Here is an 18,028-nt window from a genome sequence, read left to right as displayed (position 1 = left end):
GCAGAGACAATGTTGGCAAAGCTTTGTGGTTCCCATATTTGTTTTTTTGTTGTATAATTACATGTTTTTTTCTCTTTCCTTTAGAATTCTGTTTGCTCACTAGCTTAAATTGTTCCACCACAGCTGTTTTTGAAGCAGAATTAATGGCAGCTGGATTGCTATTCTTATGCAGTACAATTTAATGTTAACTTTTGGATTTTTATAGGCTTTGATCTGATTTGAGATCTACCTCTATACCTTAAAGAGAGCTCAAGAAAAATCCCAAACAGCAAGCTAGATCTGAGAATGTGCTCATGTGAATTAATCTGCAAAGAGGCATCTGTAGGAAATAGGTCCTCTGCTTTTTGCTTAGAGAAAATGAAAAACAATTAAATATTTAGTAATTCCATGCTGCCTTTTCATATGAATTGTAATATTCTAAAATGATTTTAAAAATGGTTCTAGGATCTTCAAAGCGTATAAAAAACCCAAATAATGCTGGCTGTGTTTCTTTGAAAAAGAAATTAGGTAAAAATCTGGACAGTAAATATCAGAGCGATGCTGACTTTTGTGAAATGTCCTCATTTCAAATTTATGTACTAGAAATAAAATGGCATGTAAAAAATATTTAGCACAGAATGAATTGAAATAATGAAAAAACATAATATTTATGTTTTAAACATAGAAGCTTTGAGATGGGAAATTATTAAGTTATTGTCTGTACTAAGAAGGATCTGAATTCCTTGCAGTTGAGAAGATTTAGAGGAGACAAGGAATTGTAAAATACCAGTTTTTCACTAGACAAGAAATAGGGCCATATAGAATAAAGATCTTTAATTAATAAATATAAATATGGAATTGCTAAAACTTATGTGAACTTGTACTTTTGGCATTCCTGGTATCACTTGACTTATATATTCTGCAGTTTAATTAGTGTGGAAAGAAAACACCACATAATTGTACTTTCTGTGTAGTTTCATTTCATACCTGCTAATATTTATCCTGAGAAATACTAGCAGTCTTTCTCTCTCTCTACTTTCTCTTAGTGATATCATTTTTGTTTTAAACCTTAATCATCAATTCCTTACTTTCCAATCAGAAGTCAGCTCAGTCTTATCATTTCCAAAAGTTTTTTCATAATTTTAATATAATTGGTTGCTGTAATTTTATTTTTGAGATGGGTTACCAGAGTTATAAGTGGTTTTAAAAATGTGTGGACAGACAATGTATTCATAAGGCTTATTTCTTGTTTGTTTGATCTTTAATTTTTTTTTTGTTTTATGATGATTCCTGGTCAGAGTTTTGATTGTTAATGATTATTTGGCTATACAGAATTAATGTTCCCAGCTAATGGCTACCTAATGTTCAAGATGATTTGAAACTAGTTGTTATGTCCTTTTTGTGTATTTTTCTTCACATTTTCCCCTAGTATAGTAAGGTCTTTCTGTGCTTCTGTAATTTCCAACTACCAACTTCCAACTTATTGAAGATACTTTTATCTAGTTTTACTGAGAAAATGATCTTACTTTTTCATATGCATAAATAACATCGACATTTGTGGGGGTTTTTTTGGGGTTTTTTTTTTTGTTTTTTTTTTCTTTCTTGAAAAGGGATGAGGATGGTACGGAAGTGTAGATGGGTCAATGTTTTATGCCTAATATCCTTAGTACAGGAGACAAGCATTCAATTTCATTTACTTGGATGTTCATGTCAGGACAGTCTCTTTTCTGTCTTCCTGGAGTCCCTATTGATCTTATTTGAAATCTTGCAACATTCTTCATTGTATCATGGGCCAAACTGGGATTTAAAATGCCACTGTAATGATTAGAAGGGAGTGAAATGTGTTATTATCATCTGAGCAGCAAAGAAGTATTCTTAAAAGTCATCAAATCTGTTGATCAGCACTGGAGAATGTAGCATTGGAATTCTTTGTCGTCCTGGTGTACCCCAACAACAACAACAAAAAAGGTAATTAGAGTGTAATTAAAGCCCGCAGAAAAGCTGACACTAAAGTTTGAATGATGATAGACCCATTTAATTAACCCTCTGTCATCTAACTGGGTTTTGTGAGGTGCTGTCCCTCCATGATAGTGACACAAGTGCAGGGCAGCCTGAAGGGTGTCCCTTCATTCTGGCTTTGTCCACAGCACCTGGAGCTCTCTCTGTCAGCACAGACACACCTGGAGCCCTGTGTGTGAGCACAGACACACCTGGAGCCCTGTGTGTGAGCACAGACACACCTGGAGCTCTCTCTGTGAGTACAGACACACCTGGAGCCCTCTCTGTGAGTACAGACACACCTGGAGCCCTCTCTGTGAGCACAGACACACCTGGAGCTCTCTCTGTGAGTACAGACACACCTGGAGCCCTCTCTGTGTGTGAGCACAGACACACCTGGAGCCCTCTCTGTGAGCACAGACACACCTGGAGCCCTCTCTGTGAGCACAGACACACCTGGAGCTCTCTCTGTGAGTACAGACACACCTGGAGCCCTCTCTGTGTGTGAGCACAGACACACCTGGAGCTCTGTGTGTGAGCACAGACACACCTGGAGCCCTGTGCTCGCCACTTGTTGCTTCCTGGAGAGCCCATGGGATGAAGTCACAGCCAGCTCTGTTCCCAGCTCCCCCCAGATTCCTTTATCTCTTTCAGAACACAAGAAATCCTTACCCAGCATCTCCCATATTTCAGTCTCTCCTGTTGTCAGACCCTCCTTTTACAGAACTCTGAGTTTCAGTGTCAGTTTGGGTGGGGGGCACGTGGTGCTGGCAGATGAGGGGCAAAGGGAGGTCAGGACCTGCTCTGCTCCAGAGGGACACTCAGTCAGGAGAGTGGATGCTGAGGATGGGAATGGACAGGAGAGGAGCACAAAGCCACACAGTCCAGATCAGCATTGGACACTACTATAGATGGCAGAATAATATTTATATCAGCTGCTTTTTTTTTTTTTTTTTTTCTGTGATCCTTTCATTAATTTTTGCAATTTTGTGTGCATCCCTGTTTCCCATCCCTTTTCAGAAAGGTCTAAATCAGGAACTTTCTTTCTGAAGTCTTAAACCTGCATTCTTTATAAAGATGAACTGCCTGTCCAGACTGACCTTCTGCTGAGGGGCTCAACAGCCAGGATTAAATTCAGTACATTTTGAATATCCATAGAAGTTTCAAATAATATGGTCAGTGTATCTGGGCTCCAAACTGTTATGCAGTTCACCACACAAAGTCACAGAATCAAACCTAAAAACAGTGGAAGTTTTTAAAAGCTTCAAGAGCTGGAAATAGGACACATTAAAATTTGGTGATTTTATAGTTAGTATGATTAAGTTCTGTGACACGTAGAACATACCAAATTCTGTTGAGCTCCTTAAATTGAGGCAAGCAGTTCTGTGTGACCATTCTAGCATGTGCATGGTCCTTTGTATTCTCTTAAATGGCCAGGACATAGGGTAGTGTACTTATTCTACCTGAACTGGAGGAAAAACATTTTCTATGAAAAATTAGTGCACACTGGTAATGATGCTTTTGTCTTAGAGCTCCTAGAACTTTCTTCATCACATTAAATTACTTTCTTATGTTTTTTTAACAATTTAAACTTTTATAACTATTTTGCTCAATTTTGTGAGATTAACTTTTTGTTGTGAAACAGTTTTGAAAGCATAGTTCTATAAATGTAGATGATCAGGCTTTTTACACATTTTTGATTAGCTTCCCTTCTTATATTTTACCTTTCCTTCTTGCTGCTCTTCCATTGAGCAGGCAAACCCTCTGTCTCATCAGATTTAGTCCCTTTTAGTTTCCGAAACTTAAATTTAGTTTCCTCTCACGATCACAGACCATAATGTGTTTTCCATGAAAAGCTGTAAATTTGCTGGAAGCTGGCCTAAAGCCTCACAGTTTTTCTTTCTCCTTTTCTCCCCTTTCTGGATTCCTGCTGCCAGCTCACTGTATTTTTTTGTTGTCAGGGATGCCAGAACTCCTAACAAAAATTCTCCCCTTCCTGAGTCTCTTGTGCTCCAGTAGCTGCCTGTCTCCTCCCTTGCTAACCCTTCCTGCACCTCCAGCTTTAGAACTGGTACCAGAGGAGAGGAAATCTATTAGTGATACCCTGGCAATAACTGCAGAGAGGCACAAAGATTATTTAGCACAAAATGGAAATTTTAGGTTCTTGCATTTATTGCAAAGTTATAATACTGGATAAATGCATTTGCTGGGAGATGAAGGAGCACAGCACAGCTTGTGCTGTAGCTGGTAATTCCTTTAAGCTAATTGAAGATGTTTTCTGAAGGGGTTTGGTTTCTTTGTGTTCTGAATAATTGATCAAGTTTCATCAACTTTCTTCTGTGCACTCAGGCTCCAGGTTACAGCCACATACTGGCTGTCATAGTTTCATGTTGCATTTCTTTGGTAGTTCCAGCTTGAAAGAGTTCCTGTGGTGCTCAGGCCAGAGTTGGCAGTGAATATCATGAGTTATGCTGGCATGACTGTCTGTGGATCTGCCTTAGGAACAGGATTATTTAATCTTGTAAACTCTAGTTTACTGTTAGTGGAGATGAGGGCACAGCCTGCTGAATTTGTGAGCTTGCAGGAGAGGTCAGGGGTGCATGCAAAACCCTTAAGCTGCCAAAAATCTTATATGGAACTGCTGCCTAACTTGTTTATCTGTTAAAAATACTTTTAAGAGCCTATCCTTTGTTTGTTCTATCTTTAAATAATTCGAGTTGTGCAAATCATCTTATATTGGAACCTTTTTATTCTTTCTGTCCGTCTGTCTGCAGTCACACGAGTCACATCCTTCTTCACTCCCTCTGCCTTGCTAATAATGAAGTACAATGTTTTCTGCCTTTTCATTTGCACTTTTCTTGTACACCATTCTTGTTCTCAGAAAGAAACCATTCTCACTTGGACACTTCACAAAATGCTGCTATATCAGTCCTCCTCTGGTGACCTGTTTTCAGTGCTCTCCTTGTCATATTTGCACTTGCCATTTCCTGTTTTCCTAAAAAAATGGTAATCTAGTAATTTATTAGAAAAAGTAAAGGACTCAGACACCATTTAATTGTCCTTATTTTCTTATGATTGTACATTTTACTGGTATTTCAATCCATTCTAGTTTTTACTTTTTTATAAGAGTAGAAAAAGGAATGTATTTTTTTTAGAGCATCAGTACCTTAATTCCTTTAATCCCTTGTTGTTTTTCCTCTCCATCTGCCAAATGATAACAGAATAAAGGCTTTTAGAGATATGTTCTTTTATACTTTAACCATGATAGATAGTAGTGGCAGAGTGGCAAGTATCTGCATTACAAATAGGAGAGGATGTATTGCTGTAGCACAGGCTTTTCACTGATCAACTTGTTTTCACAAATTTCTGTGCTTTTTGGTTGGCTTCTGGATTTCTAAAAGTTCTAAGATGAAGGCACTTAGTAAAATGTCAGGTGAACTTCAGTTTCTAATTCTGTTCTCTGATAGAATTTCTTAGGTTTTCTTGACTATTTAGATCTATTTAGAGTTTCACAGATTTAGCAACACTGTTTTTGGAAGAGAATATTTAAGGTAGCATAATAAACAGTTCTAGGGCTCATAGTCAATCTCTGTTAAAAAAAACCCAAACAACCCTGCAGCCTCATGTTCATGCAGCAAATGTCAGTGTTTTAGCTTGGCAGCTAACAGAGAATGTAGCAGCATAGTTTTCATAGAGTGGTTTGGGTTGGGAGGGACCTTAAGATCATCTTGTTCCAAGCCCCATGTCCCAGCGAGGGACACCTTTCACTGGACCAGGTTGCTCCAAACTGGCCATGTTTTTGGTCATACATGTATTGTTCTGAAATGGTTGTGAATAATTTAGTGGGTTTTAATATCTATTTAATAGTGTAATAAAGGCTTTTAGAAGTACAAAGATTTCTTTATGTCTAACAGACTGCAGAAATGACATTAATATCAGTCATTGCACTAAAAATCTCTATGTGCTCAAATACAGTGGATTTCTTTAGCTGTGCTGATTAGTACATTCTAGAAGTTTCAAAGGCTGTTTTCTGTTCAAGTCATGGATGCTTTTATTTCCAGCTCTTCACAGTCCCATGAAAAACATTTGCCAAAATGGTGCTGTTTGCTTAAGATACGTGATTCTTTCCTTCTTTGTGTGCATGTGTGTATGCACAGCCATTTTTTAAATTGATCTGGAGAAGGAGGTCAGCCTTCATAGTCTGAATGCCTGGAATAGAGTCAAGAAAAGATGAAAAGGGAGACTTCCCAGGAAATTAAATACTTGTGAATTGCAGTCTTTTTTGGTTTTTTAGTAATGCCCTCCTTAATTTCCTAGATGATTAATTTGATTTTTCAGAGCAAGGAAGAGTTTTTTGTCAGTTGAAAATATTTTCTTAATTGCAGTTCTTATCCAGATGGGTTGGGGAAATAGTTAGCTCAGTGCTTTTTTCTATTTTGTAATCATTGCTTAAGCATTGTTTTATTCCCAGGGTCTCTTTTTTTCTTAACCTGTTGTTATCTTTACTGTTCCACCCAGGGCTCAGTAGTCAGTTATGCATAACAATATAAAAAAACCATTCATAAAAAATTTGATTGGATACTAATTTACTCTGTCTTTTCTAATACCACACAATTTACAAGTTGTTTTTTTTTGCTCTGTCTCTTTGTTATGCTTCTGACCACAAATAGGTAAGCAGCATTTATTTCCAAAATGGGACATCTGGTGGTAATTAATCTTATCTAGAATCTGCTTCTCAGTGGAATTTAATTAGATTTGTCTTTAGGCAGTTGGTTCCTGTTCCTTCAGTTTGTAGTGTTAATGTTTCAAAAAATTTTTGAGTGCATGTTCTTAATCTCCCAGCATCATATATGGCAGTATCTATATTTAAATAAATACTGGACAATTTATATTCTTTTTTGGGGATGAAACAGAATGAATAGTGAAAGTGTATTTGTTATTCTGAATAGATATGTCTGCTACTGATAGTTTTTCCATTTTTTTCCTTTCACCCTTTCATTTTCAATGAAAGCTGAAGTTCTCTCAGGGCATCCATCTACTTTTTAAGAAACACATCAAAGACCATTAAGCATCCGTACCATGTAACTGTTTCATTAGTTTCCAAGTACCAATTAATGATGCCATTAATTTGCTGAGTTGTTGGTAGTCTGATAGTTTTATCACTAATTCTCAGATTAAAAATGAAAAAAAATTAAAAAATCACAGAACTAGTGTGATCACACTTGACTAGCGGTGAAATTGAGTAGATGTAGATGTACACTCATGTTGTTCTAACAGAAAAATTTATGCAGGAGGAGCCTTGTTGATGTTTTGATCAGCAGTGCAGCAGCAGTAATGGATACAGCAGAATTTAGTCAGGGGTTGGGGTGAAGTTCACTGTGTGGCACAGATTAGGTGTAAGCTTTCCATCCACACAGGAAGGGCTGGTGTGGCTGTAGGGGATGAGGCAGGTGTGAACCACCTCAGCAGCACCTGCCTGGATGAGCAGATGATTTTAAAAGTTGCTCAAAAAGATGCTCAAAAAGACAGGAACTGTCCTCATTCCACTGGGTGTTGCTTGTTAACATTTGCAGAGAGCAATTTTCTTCTCTTCACATTTATTTGATCATTTAGCAAAAGCCACCTAAGCTTGTTTATACTGCACATGTAAATGCTCTCTTAAAACCTTGGAAGCTAATATCCAGCTGCTAGATTTCCAGGCTGCTGTGGCAGAACCTGCCCAATTTACTTCTCAGCCAATAAAAAAAGCCAACCAAACCAAACCCTTAGTAAATAGAAAATTGGGAGGGAAAGAGATATCATAGAAAAAGGGATCACTTTTAATACTGAATGAAGTTGATCTCTCAAGCTTGTTGAGGGGATGAACCGTGCTGCATACTTTGGATCCAGCAAAGTTTTGTCTTGACAATTCTTTGAGCTCATAAACATGTTGAGAGCACTGGTGATGGCCAGAGCCCAGTTGCTGTAAAACAGTGATGTCTCCATGGGAATTAGCAAACAGGCAGACATCTCTGAGGCTGTACAATGCTCTGGATGCTCTTCTCTGCTTTGTATGAGTGGTTGTTGGCATGAGGCTGTGAGGATGTGAAATTTGTGCTTGTTCTTTTGATTAATGTGATGTGTATAGACTTCCCAATGAATGATCAAAGGGGGACCAAAATATTTCAGAACTCGGAGCACAGAAACTTGCCCAAAGGAAGAAATGAACACAAATAGAAAATTTGTTAAATATTACAAATCTGCCAAATGCAGAGCAATTATAAAAGGACTAGTAAATATATTTTTAAGCTTACTGTAATGAAGAAAGATGCTGACATGAAACAGAAGGGAATTTGCTCTGATTTAAAGTCTTTTATTTTCTAAAGCAAAAAAGCATCAGTAGACAGGGAGGAATTTTCCCCACATTGAATGTTACAGTGAAAGGAATCCAAAATTTCAGGCACATAATCACAAGGTTTTGTAATGTAGTGAGTTTATGTACATCTGCTTAGCACCACTCACCAACTGTGCCTAATTTTAGGCTCAAGCTTACACTTTGCCATTTGGAATAAACTTGATATGTATATGCTGAGTAGCTTAACAGATATCTGGTAACTTTTTAGGAAGAAAGAGTATTATTATAGACATGAGAGAAAGCAGATTTGATTATTGCAGCACCAGTTCTAGTAATGGAACATCCAAGTGAGGGAGTTGCTTTCCTCAGAACAAAAGTTCCTGCAATTTTGTACTGTTGTGATTTCAAAAGTTGGACTTTGCAGTAGCAAGGCTTTTAAAAAAAGAGTAGTGAAAATAAGATTTTTAAAAATGTGGGGAAACATTTCAAGAGCAGCTGGGTGAGATGATTTCTAGGATGGTAATTTCCTATAGAAAACACAAATATTTTGTAATTAAATGTTTTTCAGTTAAGACAGGAAAGAGCCAGGATCATCTTGCATTTATTATTGACATGTCTCATGTGCATTTTAGCAACCTAACTGATGACTCATGTTAATACAGTAAATTAATGTGGAATGTTTAAGATATTTGACTTGAGACTGGAAAAGTCAAATATAATGAATTTTAGTATTTGATTTTACAGGGGCATGGCAAATGACCAGCTTGTTTTGAAATTGTGGTCCTGTCACATTTCCTTACAATTCAGATCTCACTATGATCAGCAATGTACTAAAAAGAAATAAATTAATATATATTTTCTGAAAGGAAAATACATATTAAAGAAATAAATTAATATATATTTTCTGGTTTTTTTAGGGTGCAAAATTTGGACATTCAATGGGATTAAATCAGGCTCCTCCTCCACGTTCCTCTGCTCGAAGATCATTTGGAAGATCGAAGCGATTTAGCATTACTCGCTCTCTGGATGACCTCGAGGTAATTAACTTTCACTTAAAATTTAGAAGTGAGCCTTAGAGAACTTATAGTATAGATAATGCTGATAATTGCTGAAAGAAAATTAACAATGTATTAGTTTAATAAAGTTATTTGCTATCATATGACATTTTTGTGAGGGGAATACAGATTTCAGGTATCAACCTTTTTCAATATTTCTTTAATAGGCTACATCATGGCCATTCTTTCTGTGGGAAATTCTGACTTTATTTTTCATATCATAGTTGGTCCTGTGTAAATCCAAACAACACACTTTTGTTGACCAAAATGTTCATAATGTCTCAGAAATGAATGTATCATGATATATAGAAAAATCAAATGTTCATCATATTCTGGTTTTTGTTCAGCTGATGAATTTTGACAGCAGTTGACAAAAGGGAATTCCTAATCAACTTGGTGATTTTGGGTCCTTTTAAGAGTAATATTATGCTCTTTTACATCTGGTTTAGCATCAGCTGATGTCTGGCTCTCAAAACCATACTAGCTTTGGAGAAAACAAGGAATGAAAAGCCATCCTCCTGTTCTCCTGTTGGAATATGGCTTCATTATATCTTCACTCCTAGTGTGCCTCCTCAGGAAAACCTGAGCCACCTGAGTTATGTGCAGGTGAATGCAGAGATTCTTCCCTTGCCCTTTACCATGCTTACTTGGGGGAAGGCTGGTGACTGGGGAGAAACAAAAATCTGTGCAGAGCTCTTGGCACAGGAGCCATGCATTGCGTTCTGCACCACCTCAGCAAGGGAGGGAGTGTGGCACACTGAGCCCTCCAAATGGGAAGGAGGTGTTTAAACAGCATTTGAGATGGGAGGAGGGAAGAAGGAGACACTCTGAGTTTTCTGCTGTGGGAAAATGTAGGAAGAACAGCATTTCACTCTGAACTGAAGGAGAAGGGAGCTCAGTGCAGGGGATGTTTAGGGAGCAGAATATATGGAGGAGCTTCTGGCATGCTTAGGGAATGCAGGTAGGAACTGTAATTACCTATTTCTCAAATGTTTTTCTATTTTTCTGTTTTTCATGGTGGTGTATATTCACTGAACCTTTTAGAACCTTTTAAGTGTCTTGCTTTTTTTCTAGTTATAGAAAATACGTGATTTCTTTGCACTCATAACTTTAATACAGTAACTGCATAACTTAAACACAAGAAGAACTTCTGGATAAAAGTGTTTGGGAACCATCCAGCTACATCTTTCTTAATCAGAAAATGGTGATACTTCTAATTTGAAAAAGTTTGCTGTTACATATATCCAGTTTTGACAGAATTTCTGATTGCAGTAAGAGTGAATTCTCTCAGAATACCAAAGAATCTAGTGCTAGCAATTCACATGCAACAGGAAAAACATGGTTCTTTCCTCTTTCCACAGTCTTACAGATCAAAATTTCATACAGGTTTTTTGCACATCTCATGTTTTGAGTGTTTTAAACATCAAAAATAAAATTTAATTTCTGTTGTTGGAGCTGTTACACATTGTGTAAATATTCATTAAAACAGGCAGTTGGGACTTTCCATTAATTTCAGAAAGATATGATAGTTACTGGCCTAAAAAGTCACTTTTTTCCCCTCATATTCTAGCTGGTATTCATTAGTGACTGTAAACGGAGTAGCACCAACAGGAGGGATTGGGTCAATCTGTGTCCCAATGTTCTCATCATTACTGAGTTACTTTGGAAGGGGAAAATTTCATTCTAGGTCACACGATGAACTGGACAAAGGAATGGTCTGAATCCAAATCTGTATTTGGATGAATGCCCTTACTACATGTAGCTGTGTGGGTGTGCACTGTTCTCTGTCCAGCTACTTCTTTGCACTTTGTAATCTTTCTTTTGCTCTGCATGCTGTAAGAGAATGATATCTCAGATATCCCAGCCACCAGGGGAAACAGCAATCCAGAGAAGAGTTTAAAAAGCTTTGTATGTCAAAATAAAATAATGTTGGGGTGTTTTAATTTTGGTTCAAACTTCAACACTGCTGCTTCAGCACTTGTCCCAAGTACTCTTACACTGTGTGGGGTAGAACATAATGTTGTTAGTACATGTTTAGTTTATTTCAAGCCGTCTATTTAGGGGTGGTGGAAGAGAAAATAACAATAGCAGGAAATTCTTAGAGACTCCACCTTTGGAATAATGACCATGAGTGTATTGTATAGGCTGCTTGCTTGCTTTTGTGTTCTTTTCAGTTGTCTTGGCAGACTGGATAAGGTAATAATCCAAACATGAAATTTGGAAGTTAGTATGCTTCTCTGAGCTTTATGGGTTTGATTCCTGCTGGCATCCAAATTAATCTTCTAAATTGAGCAGTGTAAGTAGGTTCCATGGAGTTTCTTTTATGGGCATTTAACACTGTTCATTGCTTACAGGTTTAAAAAGGCTGTGTTTGGATTTTTTGTTGAAGTATGAGCAGTGTGTGAAACAGCAGCTGTCTGTTGCTGACTGCTGCCATAAGGTGGCGTGATTTCTTTGAAATTTGTTATTTATTTGTTTTTTTAAAGTATCTGTCAAAGAATACAGTGTATTCATAGATATTTTAATAAATAAAAACATGATTTCATGAGAAAATGTCACTTTTTCTTTTAACTTTTTAGATTACTTCTGGCTATATGTGCACAGACAGAATTCTTGTAAGATTAGAATTAATGGTATAGTTTCCCCTCCTTAAATATTTTCCTCTTAACTGCAGAAGCTGTATTATACATAGAAAAAACCAGACAAATTTGTAGGATTAACATCTTGGTGCTGTTTTTACTGATAGAAACTGTATACAAGATTTTTTTTAAAATGCAGGGATCAAGATGGGACGAGAGGGGAAAATTAATGGTGTATGTGTGCTATAATTGTGGTAGGGAGAAAGTCTCACAAAACAGAAAATGCACAATTTTATTTCTGAACTGTGGAAATTGTGCTTGTTCACAGCAGGTCTGATTATGATTAATTAGTCTTTAAATTGGAACTGAATTCAGAAAATGAGCATGTCTAGTATGTGCCCTAGTTATGTTGTTTTCACAAGAAATGTGTTTAGAAAATTTTCTTTATTAAATTACAAGAAACCTGGTTTTGTTAAGAACAGATTTATCTTTTATCTAGCAATCAATTTTTCTATGTGAATAATTTGTTGTTATGAAGAAGTGTCTATTAAAAACCATGTTAACATTCTGTGATTTGTACCAATTTTACTTTTTAGCATATTTGCTGATTCATATTTTCAAGGTGTAACTTAAGCTAAAAGTACCTTATGATTATTTAATATTTGGCTTAATGAGAGGGTGTGATCCTGTCTTTATTCCCACTTTTCTTTCCTGTAGATAAATGCCACTACTCTCATCCTCTTGCACAATTCTGTTCTGGAAAAGACGTTTATAAATTTATAAACAAGTTAAAGGTGTCTCTGTGAGACTGCAGACAGTAGAACACTACCTATGTAAAAATTTACCTTAAGCACATTAATGGTAATTCTTCTATTCATCACCAGTTTTGGTAACACTTTCAGCTGTAGCCATTCCACTCATCTTTTAATTTTTGTTGAAGTGAAAATGGGGGAACCTTGCAGTATTTTCTTGAAGTCAAAAAATTTAGGTTCCTCCTCACCAAGAAGAACATTCAAAGCTGTTTTTTCCTGAAAATAATTTTGGTACTTGTACTTTTTGCATTTCTCTGTGGTTAAAAATAGGGCAGAGTAGTATAATGAGAGACATAATCTCTTAGGGAAACAAGTGTCAAATTCTGTAAGTATTGTTAATTGATCATTTAATGCAGAGATATTTTTAAAATTAAAGATTGTTTAATTCTTTGAACTAAGTATCAGGACAAGAAAAGATGGCTGCGGCTTTTATTCTTGTTCTCATCCTGTTTAGGAAAGCTTAAAGCTATGTTTTATATTATAAACAACATTTGTTGTATCAAATTTCTAGAGTTTAGTAATGTTTTCAAAGTTGGAATGTATCATGTATTCCTTTTAAAAATCAGTGTGAGGGCTTTGTTAGAATGTTCCATCTTAATTATAACCATTAATAATGTAGTATTATTAGGTATTATTATAGATAATAATGCTTGATTTTTTTTTCTGTTTTGTTAATTCTACTGAATCAACTACTTTTTGCATTTCATCTGCTATTTGAAAGCATACAGCACATCTCTTTGGTATGAGATTTTATACTAATGGATGACATGTCTCTGCTGGATATTAGCTTTGGCATCTGTGGGTGGCAAAACTCCCCCTAAATGCTCATTTGACTTAATAAGGAGTTTTTAAGTGGGTACCTGTTTTTGTTTGACTGATTTAAATAATCAGACAAAGCTTACACAGGGAGATAATAGCTTATATTAGACCTACTAGTATACTATGAAAATCAGACAAGAAGATCTAAACATGCCCCAAACTTTTCCCACCCTCTCATATGATCTAATAGAAAGTATTAACTCTTCCTGCAGAGGTTGATTTATTGATGTTCTTAAATCATCACCATGGCCACAATGCCACCACTATGGCAAGTATATGTTTTAAATCAAGAGACCTCTTCATTCCCAGCTTTTCACAGTGAATTCAAAATTTGAAAAGAATGTAGAGTTTAATTTTACCTTTTGGTTAAAAATATGTTATACTGTGTACCCCCTTTAAGAATGGCATCTTTGGCAATATTTTGTCCAGATTTTTACCTAAGATACAACCAATCAATTGGCGGTTTTGCTGTCAGCTTTCATGGAAGGGGGAGGAAAGGCCAATTGTGAAATAGCAGTGCACACATGAGAAAATCTCCATTCTTGTATGTAAAAGGCAGTATTGTATTTTCAGCATGCTGATAATGAGTTCCTAAAGGTTTAATCCAGTCTCATGTGTGGGTACTCTGCAGTCTGAGTGCTAACCCTGAGCAGCCCCTGAGGCTGCTGTGTTGGAAGCTTCATGGATCTGTGCCCACAGGTGAGGTTCTTGTTTCTCTTCTCCCTTTGCACTGCTCCTGGAGCAGTGAGAGGTGTGCTTTGTGATTTCAGACTCCCTCACTATACTGGCCCAAACCCTCCTGCTGGCCATGATGTCTGGCTGTAAATAGTGCAACTCAGTCATGGCATTACACATTGATGGTTTTACCTTGAATTACTGATGTGCTCATGGAGCTGAGCAGTGAGACTTTGAAAACGTCCAGTGGTTTGTGCCAGGCATTCCTCTGCTTTGTTCAGGCCCTGTGCTGAGCAGTCCTGGCTGGAGCTGTTCACCTGCTGGGCTGCACAGTGGCCACACAGCTGTGCTGCTCAGTGAAACACTGCCAGGACATGGGGGTTGCACTGTCTGGGCTGCCATGCTGTCCAGCACCATTTGGTTTCACATTTGCTTCTCTAGACTGCTCTATTTAGAATTTCAGACTCCCTAGAGGACCATACTCAGGCTTTTACTTTGGTATGTGGGATCTTATCAGGTAGTTTATTTAAATCTCTTTAAGGAAGGAAACATCATGCTAGTAGTATACATTTTATTTTTCTTCACAGATTGTGGTCTAGCATTACTGTTAGGTTTTTGTGGTATTTTATACTATACCATAATTTTAAAAAGATTTTCACTATCTGCTCTTAAGTTTACATTTATAGACTTTTTCATGGAAAGTTGTTGTGCTCCTGACACTGTTTTGTAGTATCTGACAAAGATGGGTTGGTCAACAGATCAACACAGTTGTGTGCAACCTCTTAATTGTGAATTTGAGGTACTTATTTCTCTATATAGTCCAGAATGTTAAACTGTGGGGTTTTTTTTCCCCCAGACACTGAGAATAATGGGATTTATTTTCTGTTACTTCAATTCGTGAAATGATCATCCTTCAATAATGTTACTGTTTACTGTTTTCTCCTGCTTTTGTGTTATTTTCTTTACTTCAGATTCTGGAGAAACTTGCCATTTAAATTTGCATGTAAGAAGCAGAATAGCCAGAGAATGTGCTGAGAGCTGGATCTCATCTCTGTGTTTTTTGTGAGGTGCATAAGGGCAGTGCTCATCACAGCAGTGCTCACCCCATGCTGTGGTGCTTGAGAAGAAACCAACAGTGTTGCCTAGGATGGATTCCTTAGGGAATGAGGTCCCCATCTGTGCAAAGGCAGTTGAGACAGTACAGAGAAATTTCTTCTTGAGGAGGCAATCAGTAGATTGTCTGACCCTGCCACTCAAGTGCTTGTCACTGTCATATTTGCTGAAAAATCCCTTTGCCCAGGATTTTTCTCCTGGGAAGCTGAGAAGCCTCAGAGAAAAAGGAAAACAATATTATTTTATTTGCTTCTCCTGTGTTTTGCTGCTTTGGAATGTGGTTGGAGATTGTTTATGCAACATGTGAATTGTTTTTGGCTTAATAGCCAATCACGGTCAGGCTGTGTCAGGACTCTGGAGAGAGTCACGAGTTTTTCTTTAGTATCTTCTAGCCTTCTGTAGGTATCCTTTCTCTATTCTTTAGTATAGTTTTGTATAGTATTCTTTTATATAATATAGATCATAGAATAATAAATTAGCCTTTTAAGAACATGGAGTCAGATTCATCATTCCTCCCTTCCACAGGGGTCACAGAAAATACCACAAGTGCTGTCCCAGCCTTATTGCCTCCAGGCTTGGCTCTCCAGCACAAGCCCATTTCTGCCACAGAGCCAGAGACACAATACGTGCTTTCAGGCACTAGAGATAGACTTGTATTCTGTATAAATTAATTTTCTTGTAGTATCCAGTACTGCCATTCTCAAGATGTGTGTTTAAAGGGACACAGGTGAATTCACAGGCTGTAAATACCTCTGTAGTTTGTGGAAATACAAGGATCAGACAGGATGAGCAAGTTCAAGTAACCACCTGCAGCTACAGAGGGGTTGCATTCCTTAGCTCAGCAGTGTAAGATACTGGGATTTGGCTTTGGCTCTGTTATTTTGGTTCTGGTTTCCTTGAGTAGTGACAGAACTGTCAATGCTCACACAAATGGAGCTCTTGTTAGGTTGGCAATCTCTCAGGCGTGTCTTTCTCCCCAACCTAGCGTTCTTCAAAAATGTGGCTTACTCTCTTTGAACTGAACCTGTTCCCTCTTCTGGGTCTGAGGCATGTGACATTAAGGCAGAATAGTGCTACTGTTTACTGCACTGATTCTGAAATGCAGAACTATTTGCTGCTTAAGGTTGATCCTTACTGCAGTTTCTTATATTACATTTGTTGATTCAAGGGCGTCTTTTAAGGCTCCTCCCAAGAAGGTGAGCAGTGAGGTGATGTTACTCCAGGTAATGAGGATGAGAGCAGTCTCTGAAGATGAGACCAGGCTGCTTTTATAAGTCTGAATGACTGGGCAACAAAATGGCAGATGAAAATGTATGCAGATAAATGTAAAGTAAAACAAATGAGGCAAAATCGCTCCAGCTTCATATAACAAATGATATATATGTTTCTCAGCAGACTGTTTCTTCTCAGAAGTGAGGTCTTTGAGTTATAAGGGAGAGTTGCATGTAAACAACAGCTCAGTACAGTAGCAATGAAGCAAAATCCTGTATTACACATTATTACAGAAGGAATAGATGATTCCATTGCATACAACTGTGGTTTGTTTTTCCATACCTGGTCTCTTTATTTTAAAATGTTCTGATATATTAAGAGAAGAAAAGATTTAGAAAAGCGTAAAGAAGAGTGGAAAATCAGGGGTGGCATAGGAAAAGTAGTTGGGATTGATTGCTCATCTCTCCTTCGGGACAAGAAGTCGACACCATTAATTAAAGATAGCTGGAGCCAGGAGCGAAACAAACAGGAGAACACGACTGTTCACGTGGGAGGTGAGCTGGTCTGTGGTATGCCTCACCACTGAGTGCTGTGGATGCAAGAAATTTGCATGTCCTGGAGGGAAAGTGGACAAGTATTTGGAAAAGAGAGCCACTGGGGGTTATTAAGGAGACAAGCCATACCAGGCTGAGGAAATCTCTTGAACTAAAAATACCTGGAGTCTGCGAGAATGTCATCAGGGAAGTGTCTGATATGCTGCCCTGTGCTGCTTGTTGGTAGACTTCCATGTGTGGCCACTACTGGAAACATAATCCTGGCTTTGATAAACCCATGTTCTGACCTGACTGTGTGCAGAGATGTGAAGGCGGGCAGTGCCTTTCCCTGCCTGTAGGACTGCGGTGTTCTCTTGGCACAGGAGCTGTGCTGCCTTTCGCTTGCTGGGAGGTTGTTGTGCAGGGCTGCAGTACCTGCTGGTGCTGGTGCCTGCCCTGGGCACTGGGAGCATTCCCATTTGTGCTGCAGTGCTGTGGGGATGGCTCTGGCCGCTGCCCTGCCCAGAGCTGCTGCTGCTGCTGCTGCTGAGATTGTCCAGGCAGCTCCTGGGACGAGTGGGAATGAGGAACTGCCTGACTGGTTTGGCGCCGCCGTCCCTGCCCTCCCTCGCTGCTCTTCCTGTTACCTGGTGTGTCTTTTGACATGACAAAATAATAACTAAGGAGGGGTTTTTGCTCTATGATGAGACCTGGTTGATGTTTTTAAGGCTTTACTGAGTGAACTGGATTGGTTTTTCTAGAGCATAATCACAGAATAGGTACAGCACATATTGATAGCATCTGCAAATTGTTTCTGATTCTCTCATGCTTAAACTGTTGGGATTTTGAGTAGGAGTTTGTACCACCTAATTTTCACTGTCCTCATGCATTTATCTGTACAGTGAAACTACAGAAACAA

At 37.9% G+C, this 18,028-nt stretch overlaps 1 protein-coding gene across 1 annotated transcript in view; it reads left to right on the top strand.

Moving 5' to 3' along the window:
- RGS12 (regulator of G protein signaling 12) overlaps nt 1-18,028 on the top strand; it is an 85,330-nt gene that overhangs the window by 12,653 nt on the left and 54,649 nt on the right. The window contains exon 3 of the mRNA XM_058803562.1: nt 9,229-9,348. Coding sequence (XP_058659545.1) covers nt 9,229-9,348 — 120 coding nt within the window. The remainder of the gene's footprint in view (nt 1-9,228; nt 9,349-18,028) is intronic.

Source organism: Ammospiza caudacuta, chromosome 4, assembly GCF_027887145.1.
Source record: "Ammospiza caudacuta isolate bAmmCau1 chromosome 4, bAmmCau1.pri, whole genome shotgun sequence".
Classification (NCBI taxonomy): Eukaryota; Metazoa; Chordata; class Aves; order Passeriformes; family Passerellidae; genus Ammospiza; species Ammospiza caudacuta.
The sequence above is the reverse complement of the archived record's forward strand: the minus strand, read 5'-3'. Positions and strand labels throughout refer to the sequence as shown.